The sequence below is a fragment of the Lepidochelys kempii genome, chromosome 5 (assembly GCF_965140285.1).
Source record: "Lepidochelys kempii isolate rLepKem1 chromosome 5, rLepKem1.hap1, whole genome shotgun sequence".
NCBI classification, from domain to species: domain Eukaryota; kingdom Metazoa; phylum Chordata; order Testudines; family Cheloniidae; genus Lepidochelys; species Lepidochelys kempii.
Genome location: NC_136384.1, coordinates 103,353,758 through 103,370,966, shown reverse-complemented (window position 1 = coordinate 103,370,966; position 17,209 = coordinate 103,353,758). Strand labels below are relative to the sequence as shown.

At 42.5% G+C, this 17,209-nt stretch overlaps 1 protein-coding gene across 1 annotated transcript; it reads left to right on the top strand.

The window, feature by feature from the left end:
• Positions 1 to 1,025: 1,025 nt before the first annotated feature.
• AK3 (adenylate kinase 3) lies at positions 1,026 to 16,994 on the top strand. Its single transcript, XM_073345253.2, has 5 exons — positions 1,026 to 1,330; positions 10,684 to 10,803; positions 13,609 to 13,781; positions 14,962 to 15,080; positions 16,582 to 16,994. Exons 1-5 carry the CDS (start codon positions 1,183 to 1,185, stop codon positions 16,703 to 16,705), a joined length of 684 nt encoding a protein of 227 aa, XP_073201354.1. The 5' UTR covers positions 1,026 to 1,182; the 3' UTR covers positions 16,706 to 16,994.
• Positions 16,995 to 17,209: the final 215 nt, after the last annotated feature.

Here is a 17,209-nt window from a genome sequence, read left to right as displayed (position 1 = left end):
TTCTCCCCTGAGCCTGCCCTGTCCTCGCTGGCACCCTCCCCCCATGCCAGGAAACAGCTGATCAGAAGGTGGGGGGGTGAGAGGGAGGCGCTGATTGGTGGGTGGGAGGCACTGGGAGTGTGTGGGGGGGAGGCTGCTGACGTATTACTGTGGCTCTTTGGCAATGTAAATCTGTGAATTCTGGCTCCTTCTCAGGCTTAGGTTGGCCACCCCGTTCTAAAGCATGATTTTGTTTGTTACCTAAATTTCTGCATTGTTTAGTTTTTGCTTTATTTAGTGTCTTGAAAAGTTTCATCTTTGACTGTTTGCATCTTGAGCTGCTTCACTTAGTTCCCTGAAGAACTAATGGACACAGAGCTGTCTTGCAGCCTGTGAACTGTTGTACAGCCCTGTTTGCTTTGTCTTAGCTGGAATATGGATTTGTTTGCCAAACAGGATGTCCCAGCCAAGGCCTTCAAGGAGATGACTAGAGCAGTGCGAAAACGTTCACTCTGGAGGCGATGTTATAGGGTTGATATGAAATTAAACAGGCAACCCCAACATTACCTCCTCTGTCAATTCCCACTCAGACCCTGGCAAGTCCTTTTGAACTGGGCCACTGACTCATGACAGGCGGAGGGCACCTTTACAGCGGCCCGCTTTCCTGCCCTGGCAACATCTTCTTTCTTTCCTTCTGTATCTCCCCCTCCGACTTTTCTTCTTTCCCGCCCGGCGGCCCCAGGGCCCGCAGCTAAACTAGTGGCTGCTCTGCCCTCAGCGGCTGCGTGAGGGTTTGACGGGGGCATAAGGCGCCTTTTAGGACCAGCGCCGGTTGCTCCTACCAGCCTCCCCGGCCCGGGGCAGCCCTGCCGGACGGGCGGGGGTCGCTGCTGCACGGGAGCCTGGGGCTCGGAGCTGGAGCCGCGGGCCAGAGCGGGGGGAGACAGACAGACGGGCCGGGGAGGGGAAGGTTGAAGGCGGGGAGGAGGGGCTGGGCTGGGCTGGGCTTTCTAGGCAGCGCTTCCACTTCCTGGCCCCGCGAGTGCAGCGCAGTCCCGCAGCGGCTGCGCCCGCGGCCGCGCCCCTAGCCCAGGGCTCCGCGCCGCGCGGGATGCGCAGCGGCCGCAGCGCCAGAGAAGGGTTCCCCGGGCGCCGGGCCGCGAAACGGGTCCCCTCCCGCCAGCCCCAGCGCGGCGGCTCGGCATGGTGGTGCGGCCGCTGCTGCGGGCCGTGATCATGGGCCCGCCGGGCTCCGGCAAGGGCACCGTGTCCTCCCGCATAGTCAAGCACTTCGCCCTGAAGCACCTCTCCAGCGGGGACCTGCTCCGGGACAACCTGCAGAGAAGGACAGGTAGGGGCGGGCAGGGGGCCCAGGCAGCGGCCGTCGTGTCTCCCCCCGGAGGCTGCCGACCCTGCAGCGCCGGGGGCCGGCTGGTGAAGCGAAAGTCATTTTGAAGGGGGGATGGTTGCGCTGGCACAGGGAGGCTCCGAAGCCCAGTACGTCCCTGTGTTCCCAGCCTCCCCGCCCCTGGCTGTGGCATTTATCCTGCCCCTGTCGCCAAGGCAGAGGAGTTTCTAGGAGCTGCCTGTGTGTACTGACCGCCCAGCTCCTCGCTCCTGAATAAACTGCCTGTAGCCTCAGCTGTTTGGGTAATGGGGATCCTGCAGTCCCCTGGCTCCCTCGCCTAGATCTGAGCTTGAATTCCCTTCGGGGACCGTGTGGGCCCTTTGTCCTTCTGAGATCGGTAAATCAAAATAGCCTGTGGTTTGGGGAATGGGTCTTCGGCCATTCAGTTCACCGCACTCAGTGAAGAGTTTGCCTGGGTGTCCTTGGCCATAACTCCCTTGTTCAGATTGCATGCGAGTTGCATGCATGCCACAATCCATTCCTGCTGCCAGGGGTTTACACTTCAGTGGTGAAACAGTTACATGCTTGGTAACAAATGTCCAGTATTTGAGATGTCTGACATATCTTTCCCCCAGAGGTACTGAGTGCTCACATCTCTGATGGACTTCAGTTGAAGTGGGTGCTCTAAAAACCAGGACCCAAGTTACTGACTTTGGAATGACTTCACAGTTAGCGGGGGACTTCTGAAGACTTGGGCCATAGTTTGTAAAGTGCATTGAGTTCTTTTGGGTTGAAAGGTGTTACATAAATGCATGACATGATTAATAATAAGATCAACTGGGAGGGGGAGAGTGAGCCCAGAAGAAGACAACAGCTCCTTCTCCTTTCAGAGACTCCAAAGGTTGGTAAGAGGGAGTGAGGTTAGGTGATGCAAATTGGGAGAGCTGAACTGGTGAAACGCAGGGGGGCCTTTTTGGTCACGTGTTTAAATTAAATAACATACTTAAAAGGTGTTGAGGTGCTGAGAAACAAATCTTATGTGTACATATAGTTAAGTAGAAACACAATAATCTGGAGGTAAGGGGATAGATTTAGTGTCCCAAATAACTGGTTAAGCAGTCACAATTCATAATAGTGAAACACTGCTTCTTGGCAGTGATACTGATGCCTTAAGGCTTTTGTTGAATTCTGGGCTGTCATACTTTTTCTTGTATGAACCATATCTTAGTAGAGATATTATCTTATGAAACATGCCCCTTCTCATTCATGATCACATAACATTCCAGGGGCAACTACAGTCAGGGTTTATTGGGGAAAGTAATGGTTTTATTATTAGAAGCATTTTTAGCTGTACTTTAATTCCCTTTCCTAGACAGTATCATGTTATCCACAGGACACCCTCCCCGCATCCTTGTAGTCCATTTGATTGCAATTTGGTAGGTGGGGTAAGGTACAGTCCTGACACCACAGATGAAATGTTGATAGCTTTAAAGCGGAGGGCTTTATCAGGAACCAGCAGAAATGGGGTTAATATTAATTGGGCACATTTATAAAATACAAATGGTCATCTGTGTTTCACCTCTTTCTAACATTTTGTTAAAAATAGATGAAACATTGATTGTGGCTGGACTCTATATGCAGTATAGGTTAAAGCATTCCCCTTTATTTTTCTTACGGTGTTAGTTGTCTGCAGAGGGTTTTTATGTGTTTGCTTTGGCAGCTGGTATGAAACTCATTTAATGTATGAATATCTCTGTGGAATATTTATATGAGGATTTTAATGTCTTGAAAGCACTTGGATATAAAGCAGTGTTCAGCAAAATCATGCTTGAAGTGAGTGCTCAGTAAAAGTACAGCATATTGCTCGGTGTTTAGTTCTTGTGGTTTTAATATTAAATGGTATCTTAAACCTAGACTCTTAGATGTTGTCCCTGGAAAAGGCATAAAAAGTGTCACAAGCACACACTGAAGTTCCATCTATACTGCATTGGTTCCTGTGGGCCCAGTCCAAACACCCATGGAAATCAAAAGGAGTTGAGATGACCCCCTAAGTTAGGGAAATATTTAAAGGTGCTCACTTCTGTCATGGTTGTGTTGGTAAGCTCCCCTCCCGCCTTTATTAACCAAACATTATTTGACTATTTAGTGACATAGGCCAAGATTTTCAGAAGTATCTAGTGATTTTGAGGTGCCTCAAATACTGGATGCCCAAACTCAGAGGTATTAAGAGGTCTGCCTTTTCAGAAAGTGCTAAGTACTTTCTCTTTCAAAATCAGGCCTCTTTAAGATGTCTCAGGTTGGCCTGCCAGAAAATGAGGAGCCTGAAATCAGTAATTGCTTTTCAGAATGTTGCCTTAGTCTTAAGTGTCTTTTAAAAACAAAACAAAAAAGACCAAACCCCTAATATTACCCTGTCTACAAGTAGCTGTTGTAACTGTGTCAGCAGTGACTGTTTAAAAAACAATGGGCAGAATTTTCAAACGTGGGTATTGTCCACACTAACATTTTAATTGTTTGTAAGCCGTTGGTGGCATTGTTGGGTTTAAACATAGCTACGCTGTGTGTGGGTAATAACAGACGAATAATAGTCGTGATGTCAGTTGATGGTCTTACCCCTGTCAGAGTCTGACGGTATGTCTTCACTACCAACGCTAAAGTGCTGCTGTGGCAGCACATTAACGTGGCTGTGTCGTCAAGGCACCAGCGCTGGGAGACAGCGCTGTAAAAAAAAACACCCCACCCCCATGAGGGGAGTAGCTCCCAGCAGCTGCAAAGATCATTTTCCTTGCCTGTTGCTTTGACTATGTCGGCCCCTATGCATCCCTTCACTGGCTCTCCCTTTTCTGTCACATCAAACATAAGTTACTTGCCTTTACATTCAAGGCCCTGCTTGGCCTATTTCCTCCCCCACTCCCCACCTATTATCTCTCATTGAGATGTCAACTTCCTCCTCTGATCAGCATATGATCCCAGACTCTATTGCTCCCTTGTTAAATTTTCAGAGGAGCACTATTGTTCTTTCTCCTGTGCTGCCTCTCACACTAGGTAGGTGCTCACTGTAAACATCTGCAAAGCTACTTCTTTATTCAAATTCCCTCTTAAAAAGTCTTATTTGCTATGATGCCTATAACTAACTGGACAGTGGTTAGGCTGCTCTTATGCTATCATGCGACCACTGCCTATCATGCTGACCAATATTGTCTCATTGTTTCCTTGTATTCCTGCATCAGTCTGTCTGTAGTTATCTGTTGTTGTTCTGTGCTTAGGTTGTAAGTTCTTTGAGGCTGTGTTTGTATGGCTCCTACCATACTGGGGTCCTGGAATGGGGCTCCTAGGTGCTTAAGAAATGGGGAGATGTTTTAAGAAGGCTGCTAGACATCTAGATGAGATGTTGGCGATGCAAAACTAAACAGAATGGGAGAAATCAGGGTCAGGGAGGTAGGTTTTGGGGATGTAAAGGTGTGTAGCTGAAGCCATGAGAGAAGATAACATCTAGGGAGTGAGCATAGATTGGGAACACGAGGATAAAACCCTAAGCAATACCAACACAGAAGGATCAGGAGGAGAAACAGGAGTTGTCAAAGACACTGAAGGAGCAGCCAGCTCAGGAGGAGGAGAACCAAGGGAACACTGAGTTATGGAAATACCAGGAAGAGTCGGAGAAATGCAATGGAGAAATGGAGAAGGAGAATAGAGAAGAGACTTTTGGAAGGAGTTATATAGCAAGTTCTGGATCCCTTAGATTTTGTTCACTGGGAGGCCATTGGTGACCTTGAGGAGAGCAGAAGCCATCTTGAGTGAGTATCAAGACAGAAGCTGAGAGAGTGGGTGTAGATGGCACACTCAAGAAGTTTGGTGGTAACTGGGAGGAAGGGGATGGATGGGAGGCTCGTTGGAAATGCCTCTCAAAGTTTTAACATTACTATGTAGGAAAATTGGGGGTAACAGTCTTGTTTTCCACAAAGAAACAAATGTTGTGAGTTTTGAAGATAGTGGAAAAAACCCACATTTTTCAATTCTATAGCAGGTCTTCTTTTGAAAATTAAAAAGATTTACAACTGTTTACTAATCCATAGAAGGTTAACTAGAGTTAGACTTTGCCTTTTCAGCAACTGCCACCCTGTTAAAAACTTTGGCAAGAGTTCAGTTGTTGAAGAGAAGAGTCTTATTGAATGCATGTTCTTGAGGGTCCTTAGCAGTCTGCATTTATTATCACGCTTTCCTGCTTTGGAGGGGAGATTTTGTGATGCCTTCTCTGTTGCTAAGCAACCTGTTGCCTGGTGAACATGGTCGAAGTTTGTTGGCTCTGTGCAGTAACTTCCCACAAGGACACCCTAAGCTGTTGCAGAAGTTTTGTAAATAGACATCCATTTTATGCTTTTGGCAGGAACCGAGAATTATAATGGCTCTAGGTCCACAGTCCACCAGATCAAGTCCTACATTATTTTCAGAGGCCCAGATCTGTGTAAAAATACATGAAGGTTTTGTACCGGTATAACTATTTCAGTTAGCACAACCTTAGGGTGGATGTAGCTATACTAACATAAAGAGCCTTACACAGATATAAGCTACTCCTGACAGAATTCATATGGCTCACATTTTTCTGTGCCCCACACGCAAAAAAGCACACAAGAAATCTGCCAGGGGACACACGCCTCTTCCCCGGCAGCGCGCCTGTTCCAATGTGCCTGGAGCAGCCTCAGAGAGGGGGAGGGGGCCTGTGTGATGGATCACCGAGGGTGGCGGGGGGCTACTGAAGCTCGCTGGTGTGGAAGGGTAGGGCTTTTTATTATGCATGAGGCAGACTAGAAACAGAAATGTAGCAGCCTGCCTGAGTTAATTGAGCTCATTCTCTGAGGCAAAAATGTAGCAGCCTGCCTACATAGTAACATTGTTAATGTTCCTATTGTTAGTTAACTGTTCCCATTCTCAGTCAGTACCCCCAGGAGCATAAAACCTGTGAAAGTTTTAAGGCCCTTACATTGCCAGAGTGATGTAAAGGAGCCTTATTATAAATGACAGGAAAGGGAATCCTCAGATAGGAAGATCTCTTTGCTTTCTCACTGTTTTCCTGTGCCACAGTGGCACAATGGGGTTAGATTACAGCTCAGGATTTATTTTACTTACCCATTTGAAAACAAAAAAGACTTTGAGGGCAAATAAAACATTTACCAAGCAGTCAATAAAATGTCAGTACAATCAGAATCAAGCACTTCCCAAAGAGCCAGGTCCAGGACAATGATTAGCAAAACTGTATGACTTTCATGTGTGAAAGTCTGAGCAATTTAAAATGGCATTCTACTTGTTTTCTTTCTGTTTGGTGTTCTGTAATGTAATTTAAATGAAAATCCAGGATTATAACTGGAATGCAGGGTATTAGTTACCAAGTGTTTGTAACTTAGCATTTCCTAAACACATGAAAGTTGAATAGTTATTGTGACTTTTTTTTTCTGTATTGAAGTTTAAATAAATTACCAAAACAATTGAAACTGGTGTGATTATTGTGCATTATTTTGAAAAATAAAATATGCAGAATTTTGATTTTTTTTGGCACAGAATCCCCCCAGGAGTAGTAAGTTTATTCCCTTCCCTGTCTGCACTTAGGGGGTGTGCCACTTTAATTGCACTAGTATAAGAGATACAATTTGCATGAGTAGACAAGGCCAAAGGTCCTCTGCTGCAGCAAAGTAGTAAGGTATATAAAAGAATAGATCCAGTTCCTTCCCTCTCCCTCTCATATTGAGATCCTCTTTCCAGTTTGCAAAACTCTCCAAGATTTGAAACACTAGGACAACCCTGGTGTTCCTGACACCGCTGCAGTGTTACAACAGGGTTAAAACTAGCATGGTTTTGCTCACAGTACGGACATTTCCCTCCCCGCTGTCCAGAAAAAAAGAAAACCCAGTCCCAATTGCCTTTCTTTTCATTGGTAAATGAAAATAGCTAAACTTGCAGTAGAGTGATGAATCCAACCCTCCATGCTAGTAGCATGGATCTGTAGTGTGTGCCCGCGATGTCAGAATGGGAATTCCCCACACCCCTTACTGCTAGATAGAGCACCTGAGATAAAAGTAATATGGCAGCAGGTGGAGAGTTGACATGCTTTAAAAGTGTATTTTAAAAACGCTTGTTATCTGTCTTTAAGCAGCTACTTGTTTGGCAGTTGCAGTAAGGGAATGTATGTTGTTCCTGCCCTTTTTCCCGAACCACACCCAGAACTAGTTGGGTACAGGATCCGTGCTAGTTGGGGCAAATGGAAATGGTAACAAGGGTGGGGAGCTCTCAGTAATGCTAATAAAGCAGGTTAAGCTAGGCATATGCATGATGAGAGCATGATGTTAGCACTGAGAGCTGGTTTCATGATATTGTTGTGGTGGGAGACCCTTCTTTACTAAATTACTTGAACTTGCAGAAAATGAGGGGAATGAAGAAGAGTGAATATTTGGATTTCTGAAATGTGTGACATAGTTTCCCCCAGGATAACACACACAGGACCAGCTTTAACTCAGCTGCATTTCCCTAGTATAACACCTCTTGAATGTGAAACTTTACAGGGTACTAGGTATTTGAGTCAAAGGTTTATAGTCTCTGCAAAATGTGTGTGTATATAGGATGAGGTGAACAGCTACTGTTTATAGGCTTTGCAAAGATTTATAGACTCTGCAAAATGTGTGTATAAAGGATGATGTGGACAATATAAAAATATATTCCTAGCCTGATTGGTATAGTAGTTGGCAGATTAATGCTTTCAGTTGTAGATCCTCTGCTCCTGAACCCCTCCTTCATCTCTGACCCCGCTAGTAAAGTGATCACTTTGTGCCTGCATGAGAGGTTTTTAGATCCTGGCTATTCTGCTGTTTGCTTTTGCAAGGCTGGAGCAAATACGGTTTGATAAAGTCTTGGAATTTCAATGCATGAGAGTTCTTTTTTCTGAGGAACTGTAGTGCCATTAATTGAGTTCCTGCCCTGTGGCTGCTCAGGGGCACCTACAGTGGAGACCAAGTAGAGTGAGTTTATACAACTAAAACCTAAATTGTCCCACATGCTGTTGTGTGGGAACTGGTGGGACTGCAGAGGAGTGTAATCCCCTGCTTTGTGTTCCCGTATCACCGAAACCTCAGGGCTCCAGCAGAGGGGAATATATGGGGTCCTAGGAGCTCCATTCTGTGGTGGGGAAAGGCTCACCTTCCATTTTATGAAGAAGAGGTTCTCCCACTCCATGTAACTGTATGTAGCTCACCAGGACTAAACTCGTGAGGAACAGATTTCCATGTCTTCTTCCTTCTGTGTAGTGCTGATCATGGTGAGGGAAATTTCTTTGCAATGTAGGCAGAGTAAGGAAAGCTGTGCCATTTGGAGAAAGGTGGGCCAAGAGCACATCCTGGGATAGGAAAGGGGTAGCATGGGTAAAGAAATAGAAGTGTCTGGATTCAAGTTGTTTTGATTTTAAAACTGCCATGACTTTGAATTTGACTGTTCCTAGACTCTGGGGATATTTGAAATCTGGACCTGATTGCTGTGGCTGATGTCCATCTCTAAGTGAGAGTGTTGTGAACAGCCTAGTTGTGAATATGAACACTTTGCCTTAATTAAGGAAGATGTTCCTACCCTTCTATTGCTGCTTTAAAAACAAACAAAACCTGAAGGCCACTTTTTCCAGTGCTTGAGTGCATCAGTTGCATTTGAGCCATCTGAGACTTGCTAAGGAAGGAGCTAGTAATATTTTGTAAATGAAAAGCTTCTTTTTCTCTTCAGGTTTGCATACTGCCCTCATCACTATAGTACTTGAGTGCCTTCTGATAGTTCTTTAAGCATGCAGAAAACTCTAATTAGAAGAACTGCAGCCAAGACCTTAAAAATTGTAAGGTTTTAGCACTTGTAGTTTTTTGGTGTCTTCCCATTCCCACACAACTCTCCTGTTTGGGGTCCTGTAGCTAGCTCAAGAAGAAAGTAAGTACAGACCATCCCTGGGCTATGCAAGATCCGACTTACGCAAATCTGCACTTACGGAAAATGTTCCATAAGCTAGAAATAGGAGGGTTGGGTTTTTTTGGCATAACGGTCAGGTATATGTTTCCGACTTATGCAGAACTGGAGTTATGCAAAGTGTTCTGGAACAGAATGATTGTATAAATTGGGGAGCATCTGTATCTGAATTAACAGTTATGATCCAGTTCTGCAAATCCCCCACGTATAAAATCAATCAAGTTCCACACTGGGAGGACTGGGTCCTAATTTCATAGTTAAAGGACAGAAGGGACTATTATGATCGTCTAGTTCAGTGGCTCTCAAACTTACATTTCAGCATATAGTATATAGAGCAGTATAAACAAGCCATTGTCTGTATGAAATTTTAGTTTGTACTGACTTTGCTAGGGCTTTTTATGTAGCCTGTTGTAAAACTACGCAAATATCTAGATGAGCTGATGTACCCCCTGGAAGACTTCTGTGTACCCCCAGGAGTACACGTATCCCTGGTTGAGAACCAATGTTCTAGTTGACATGGATAACACCAGCCAGAGGACCTCACCAAATAACTTCTACATCAGACCCCTAACTTCTGCTTAAGCTATAGCATATTTACATAGCAATTTGTGAGGGTATGTTTTGTGTGCTTCTTGTTTTTTGAGGAAACCAACCATAATAAACGGTTGCCATCTAACCAAACCAGTGGAGGAGTGCAGGTATTAAATGTTAGTCAATACCATGTGAATACAATAGTGTCCACAAATGATTTATGAAAGCATATATCACTTATAAAAACACTCCTTTGTAAATCTGGATAAAGTGAAAGAAATAACATTCTCTAGCTATAGTGTTTCAGACGCATGTTGCTTTCTTAAATACTCAAGGAGGCATCTAGTTGGAACTTTGATATTGTCTTTTAGTAAAACGTCATCCATCTGAAAAAGACATTAACGTTCACCATACTGTAGAACTTAATGCTAAACTACATGCAGAAAAGTAGTCAATAGGACTGCAACTTTTTGATCAGGAAATATGAGGCAATGTTAGGCCCTTTCATTCTTACTGGGCCCAGAGCATTTGTGTTCTTGGTTTGTTCTACCTTTTTAAAGAGGCTCTATTGGTGACTTTCTCCTGTTTCCAGTCCTAGGACCTGATCCTGCAAACACACATGAGTAACTTTACTCAGTGTGAATACCCCCACTGGCATCTGCTCTAAATTGTAGTGAAAATGAGGGGAAAATATTTTTTTCTTAGATTTAAAAAAATATCACACGTCAGTCACTTATAATTCACAACCCTTCTACCCTGAGGCTTCTGACTAAAGTTATTTGTATCCGGGCTGCTGAGGGGCATTGCTACATTAGTATATGCTTGTTTTGCTTCCATAGAGGTCGGTGTCATTGCCAAGACCTACATCGATCAAGGGCAGCTTATCCCAGATGATATCATGACACGGTTGATGCTGAATGAGCTGAAAAATCTACACCGGTACCACTGGCTGCTGGATGGTAAGTTAAGATACAGGGGGAAATCATTTGCATGTGGGAAAGACAGGAAATGTAGATTGGAAAGATTGTGTTCCTTTCACTTCTAAGACAATTAGTGGACACCTAGTAATTATGCCAGGGTCTTGAGAGTCAGAAAATCAGAATTCTGCTTCTGATTCTTCCATTAAACTGCCATGTGACCTTGGGCAAATCACAGCCTCTCTGCCTCAGTTTCCCCATAAGTAAAATGTGGATAATAGTATGTATTCTACTTTATAGGGATAGTGTGAAGCTTAATTAACGTTAATAAAACATTTTGTTATTCTTGGATGAAAGGTGAAAGATCAAAATGGTATTAGTTCATACAGCGTCTATCACAATGGGGATCTCATCCACGACTGGGGCTCCTAGCTCATATGGTATAATACAAATGGCTGAATTTTTGTTCTAGAATAGTTGAGTTTTTTTTTTAAAAAATCCTTATTCTTTCAGGATATAACCATTCTTTTGGTAAAGTTACAAAGTGAAACAGTCAAGCCACGAAATACCAAAACTAAGATTGCACACACAAATTCAGCTGTGCCCTCTTGTATGTATACAGTCTATAATTATATGTTCACATACTGGCTTTTCTTTTTCCCCTGAAGGATCTCTATCTTGTTGGAATACATAGGTTTAATCCTGTGAGTGAATGGGGGCAGGAATACCTATTCAATAAGACGGATGTTTTGCAGATCTGTGCCTTAGTTTTAACCACATTCAATGTCAGCTGCAACAGCGTGAACCTGAATGTGCAGCCGTACAGCTGACAGCACTCATTGGACAGAATGAAGCAAGGCTCCACAGTTGATACATGCTGTCCCCATGTCCTCTCTCGGTTTAGGTTGCAAACTCTTTTTGGACAGGGACCTTCGGCCAAAATCATCATTAGTGTAATTCCATGGAGTTCAATAGAGTTTATATGCTATATAAATAATATTGGTCTACTAAACATGTTCATCCGAAAACCCTTAGTTCTGCAACTGCAGTTTGTCATGGGTAGCTCCAGGGCAGACTAAACTGAGTTGTTTACTGAGCTGCTGTAATGCTGATATGGCAAAGTGTGAGTTTCTGCACTCTGAAAACAGTTTATTGGCTTTTACTGAACCACTACAGATGTAGAGACTTGAGGCTTGTAGGCACTGAAGTGACTTTTTTAGAGTAAGGTTTATTTTTGCAGAGCTGTAAACGCTTTTCCTCTGCACTCAAACTATATATATGCTTTATTGTACCACTGCATATACTTTTTTGGGTTTGTATACACACCCTTTTTTGATACAGCAGTAGGTCAAATATTTCACTGAAATGGTACTTACTGCACCTTTCATCCAAGAGTCTTGAAGCACTTCAGCTCTCATAACAGCCCTGTGAAGTGTAAAACCTGTTTTCCAGTTGAGTAAACAGAGGCACAGAATGGCTGAGTGACGAAGTTGCTGAGCTGCAACTCCCCACTCTCTCACATCTAATTTTTAGACACATTCCCTCATCTACAGGTCATCTCAGGAAATGGAATGAGAGGATCATCTATTGTAACACAAATAGGACCTGAAGGACTGTAACACATACACAGAAAGTGAAGTACTTGGCATAAGTGAATTGGTTCCTCACTTTGCGGGCATGTCATTAAGCTGAAATACTAGCTGTAAGGCCTTCTCAGATTTTTCAATATGTGCTTTGTTGTAAGGCTCTTTTGCCTTAGTTGTCCTTACTCTCATGATAGGGCGGTAATTGCCATTTCCTAATGGTATGCGAAAAGGGCTTTCTCCGGTTTAAACCTGCTAGAGCATGTCTACATGGGGAAATATACTGCCATAGCTAAAATCTGGAATAACTCACCTTATGGACACTATTCCAGAAAAGTAACTCTTATTCCAGAATAGCAATAGTGGAATAGTTTCTTCTGTAGCTATTGCTAGTCAATTGCCCCACATAAACAAGGCTTTAGAAATAAGTGCTTAAACTCTTTGTGGAGAAACGTTGGTTCCCTTTCTCTTCAGGTAGATTAGGTTTATTCAGTAACAAAGATGTTATCTTCAGACACTCCACTGCTCAGATCTGTTATTAATCTGAAATAATTGAATTAAAATTAACTATTGCCTTGATTCAAAAGTATGGTTGAAAGGCCAAAAAAAAAAAAAATCAGTATATTTCTAGTTTTTGTTAATGATGCCAGACTCCTGTACAACCTAAGTAAATATTTTTACTGACCTCGTTCTTTAGTAGAACTTTGGACGCTAGATAGTTTAGAGTAGGGCCTGTTGTCAGTTTCCTTTTAGGCAAATTAATCCCTGGAACATCTCCAGTAAACTTCAGTGGCAACACAAAGGACGAATTTGACCCTTTATGGCTACTACCAGTTACTTCCCTACTTAGTCCTGACTTTTGCACTGCCTTGGCGTTAAATCAGTTTTGTAAGGAATGTTGAGATTACACAGGCTGCTTAGAATGGATTTTGTGGAGAACTTTTCAAAATCTGATGTCCAGTCAAAGTGGCCAGTGATGGAACAAAGATGAATGGGAGGAAATAATAGCACTAAGGATTTTTACTTTGCCTTGGAGGTAGCTGTCAAGTGAAATGAGGAATGAGGGTAGGAGAGGAGAGACACTGGGATGATATCCAGAAAAACTAAAGGGAGTGAGGTGACCCTAAGTTAAGTGATACTCCAGAGTAGAGATTGTTGTGCTACGTGACTAGCAATTTCTTTAAGTTGGATCCAGGCCATTTACTGTGTGTTTAAATAATGTAACTCTGCCTTTGCTCTACTACTAGTTTATTTTTCCTTAAAGGTTTTCCCAGAACAGTTCCACAGGCAGAAGCTCTGGATGAAACATGTCAGATAGATACTGTGATTAACTTGGATGTGCCATTTGAGACCATTAAACAACGGCTCACTGCACGCTGGATCCATCCTGGTAGTGGCAGAGTCTACAATCTTGAATTCAATCCTCCCAAAGATGTTGTAAGTGTTAAGCTGTAAGATGTAAAGCTAAGTGTGAGTTGTGATTGTATTTATCAAATGCACCTGTAACCCATTCTTTCCCTACTTCAAGCAGAGGTTCTCTGTACTGGAATTGTAATATGCATATTGTGGTACACTGAAATAGTTTGGAACACATGAGTGAAATCAAGAAGTGGATTCTTGAATGGCTGAAATGCAACAGAGTCCTTATAAGAGCATGATGGCTTTTCGTTACTGACTTTTGATATGCTTATCACAGGATGCTACCGGTACAATTTGTTGATTAAAGTATTTTTAAAACAATCCCAAAACTACTTGCTAGTATAACTCACAGGTCAAGTCAGCTTAATATATGATTAGTCAAAACTGTTAAGAGACCGCTTAGGTTTTAGTGTCCCTCATACCGTGGGCCAAATTCTGTCCTCTGATACACAAAAATGACTTCAACGAGTGTTGCATGTGTGTAAGTGAGGGCAAAACTTGGCCCTATATCATGTAGGATTAAGTTCTAATGACTTCCCCTTGTTAGCACTAAAGTCTTTTCAGTCTACTGCTGTTTTAAATCACTCAACCTCACTATTAAAAGGTGTAAAGTGCCTCCAAAAGAAATTGAAAGTGCAAGGTGAGGTTCAAGTAAAAACCTGCTGTTTAGGCCCATGTTCTGTTTGGTCATTCCCGTAAATGTTCTGCTCTGTTGGTTTTTATGCTGTCTGCTATACACTAGTCATTGTAACATCTCTTCCATATTCTATCTTCCAACCATATGGCCATGCTGCTCTTCACCTTTTACAAGCTGTTCTCAGAGACCATAAATCGTATCTGCCTTTTAGTACTACCAGTTGTCCATGACATTTCTGAAACAATTCTAGACATCCACCATTCTGCTCCACTATACATCAAGGGTCACTATACATAGGTTTCTGTTTTTAGTACATGTGACTTCACTGACTTGTGCTCCTCTACTACAATCTGAAAACAGCTACTCCATGCATCTGGAGTTTAAGTATGTTTTGTATACTGCTGAAAGTAAACATCTCACCGATAAGATGGACGGTAGCTTGTCCTCTACTTTAGCTAAGAGCTGTTTTTTCTTTGACTAACTAGAAATTGATACTAACAGAATAACACAAAGTCCACTTAAACAGAAATATAAAGTCATTTTGCTCTTAACCACAATTAGGGCCTTGATGATATTACCAGAGAGCCACTTGTTCAGCGTGATGATGATAAACCAGAGACTGTTACCAAGAGACTGAAGGCTTATGAGGCACAGACAAAGCCTGTTCTGGACTATTACCGGTAAGTAGTAAATAAACAAACACTTCTCTCCACATTAGGATGAACAGGAACATTTCTCTTAAAATGCACAAATACCACATTGGTGAATGATATAACCACTTAGCATTTAAGTCACTTTCCCTCTCAACTTGTTACACAATAATAGTAAAAGTATAATGACATATGTTGGATTATGGGTAGATCTCCCTCCCCCCATTTACTTGATTAAAACCTCTTTTCCAAGAGCACTTCAGGAACAAAAAGGTACAGTGATGTACAGCACCTTTTACTGCAGTCATAGGAAGCTTTACAGTAACAATCAAAATGATCAACACTTCAAAAGCAAGGGCAAGTTCCACAACCGTGGAGCTGTTTCAGTAGGTATTTCCTTCCCGGAACTTTCACTGTATCAAATATCTGCCAATATTTTTACCTCAATGGCTGGCCAAGGACTTAAGGTAGTAAAAGTTGCTAGGGGATAAAAGGCTAAAATCAGTAAGTGGCATGAGTGGGTAGAAAAACTTGTGAATTAATACAAAACATGAGTCAGATATTTTAAAAACAGGAGTGTGATGTGAGAATATGGTATACTGCATTGCAGGAGGAAAATGGGGAGAGAAAAGTAGTCAAGCTTTGGAATAGTTGATAGGTTTTTCCAAATCTGTCTCTTTAAGCACAGGTGTTCTAGTTAAGGTGCAGATATTTTATGAATACCATTGGGGCAATAATGGATTCCCCTGTAGATGTTTAGACATTTATCCCATTACTAAACTGACCTTTTGTCACTCAGAAATAGTCCCAATAGTCCCTTTCAGTAATTCCCTGCATGTCTTGTACAGGGAGGGAGCGCTTTCTCTGGAGGGAAGAGGTTGAAGAGAGGGTACTTTAGGTCAGCAATGGTTTTACTGACTTCAGTGGACTTCCTTGGGGGCACAGGTGCATTGTAGGATAAGGGCCTATTTTATCAAGTCATAGTATGACAATGAACTCTGTAAAAATGCCATTGACAGAACATATATGTGGCAACTAAACAGTCACTCCAAAGGCAAATTCTATTTAAATCTTTACTCTGTTTACATGGTATAACTTTAAAATTTAGTGTTTTGCCCACTTGGCTATACAGAACAATGAAATTGTATTAGTATTTGATCAAGGCTTTTAGAGCCAATGATTGTTATGTAGTACCTGCTTACCTTAGGACTAACCCTTCATTCTTTTTCATTTTCTTCATAGTTCAGTAGTGACTACCTCAGAGCGCTTTTTCTCTTTTGGAATACACCAGATCTGATATGGTCACTAACTTTGCTCTCCCTTTCATGTGTACCACTCTAGAAACAAAGCATGAAACCTTTGACATACCTAGGTTCTTCTTTTAGAAAACAGATGGTTGCTCTTGGGGCTGAACTCTTACATGTCAACAATGTTGCCAATACCCCTCCACCAGGACAACCTTTGAAGTATTTTTCAACTCTGAAGTGGAGATACTGATTTGTCTATACTTGTTCTTTTGTCTCGCCTTTAGAAAAAAAGGTGTACTGGAATCTTTCTCTGGAACAGAAACCAACAAGATCTGGCCAACGGTGCATGCTTTCCTCCAAACCAAATTACCAGAAGTGAGCCAGCAGGAAGCTGCCCCACACAGATGAAGTTGGGTCTTTGTTGGTAAGCACAAGCTACCAGCTGTCTCCATTTTCAGAGTGATTGTCTAGAATATTAGAAACTTGCAAAAATCATGGTTTTGTTTTACTGTTTGATAGGCCAAACAGATCAGTAGCTAAGATCTAATCTCCAGCTGTCACCCCTCAGCTTTTCAACTTCGTGCATTCAGATTTTTCATTTCTGTATACTCATTTTAAAGCTGTATTTTTATATGCAATTTACCAAATTCTTGTAAAACGGTGACCAACTGTAATAAAAAGCAACTAGTTTCATGTCTGTGCATTTGCCAAAAAAAAGTCAGTGTCCTTTTTCTGAAATGCTGATCTGGATTTTTAGAAAATGAATTTGAGTAAAGGCACCAGCATTTTTTTTTCCTCAACATGATACATTAGGCAAGATGGCTTATAAAAACTCACGAGCAGAAGTGTTCAAAATTCACATTACCGTGTCAACTGCTCATGCTTACCAAGCACCTTTCAGCAAATGTAGAA

What these genes read in the sequence shown, in the direction of transcription:
- AK3 (XM_073345253.2), top strand. Translation starts at nt 1,183, where the DNA reads ATGGTGGTGCGGCCGCTGCTGCGGGCCGTGATCATGGGCCCGCCGGGC. An exon ending in GTACCACTGGCTGCTGGATG is followed by an intron (nt 10,804 to 13,608) that starts GTAAGTTAAGAT and finishes TTTTCCTTAAAG; the next exon opens with GTTTTCCCAGAACAGTTCCA. An exon ending in CCTGTTCTGGACTATTACCG is followed by an intron (nt 15,081 to 16,581) that starts GTAAGTAGTAAA and finishes TCTCGCCTTTAG; the next exon opens with AAAAAAAGGTGTACTGGAAT.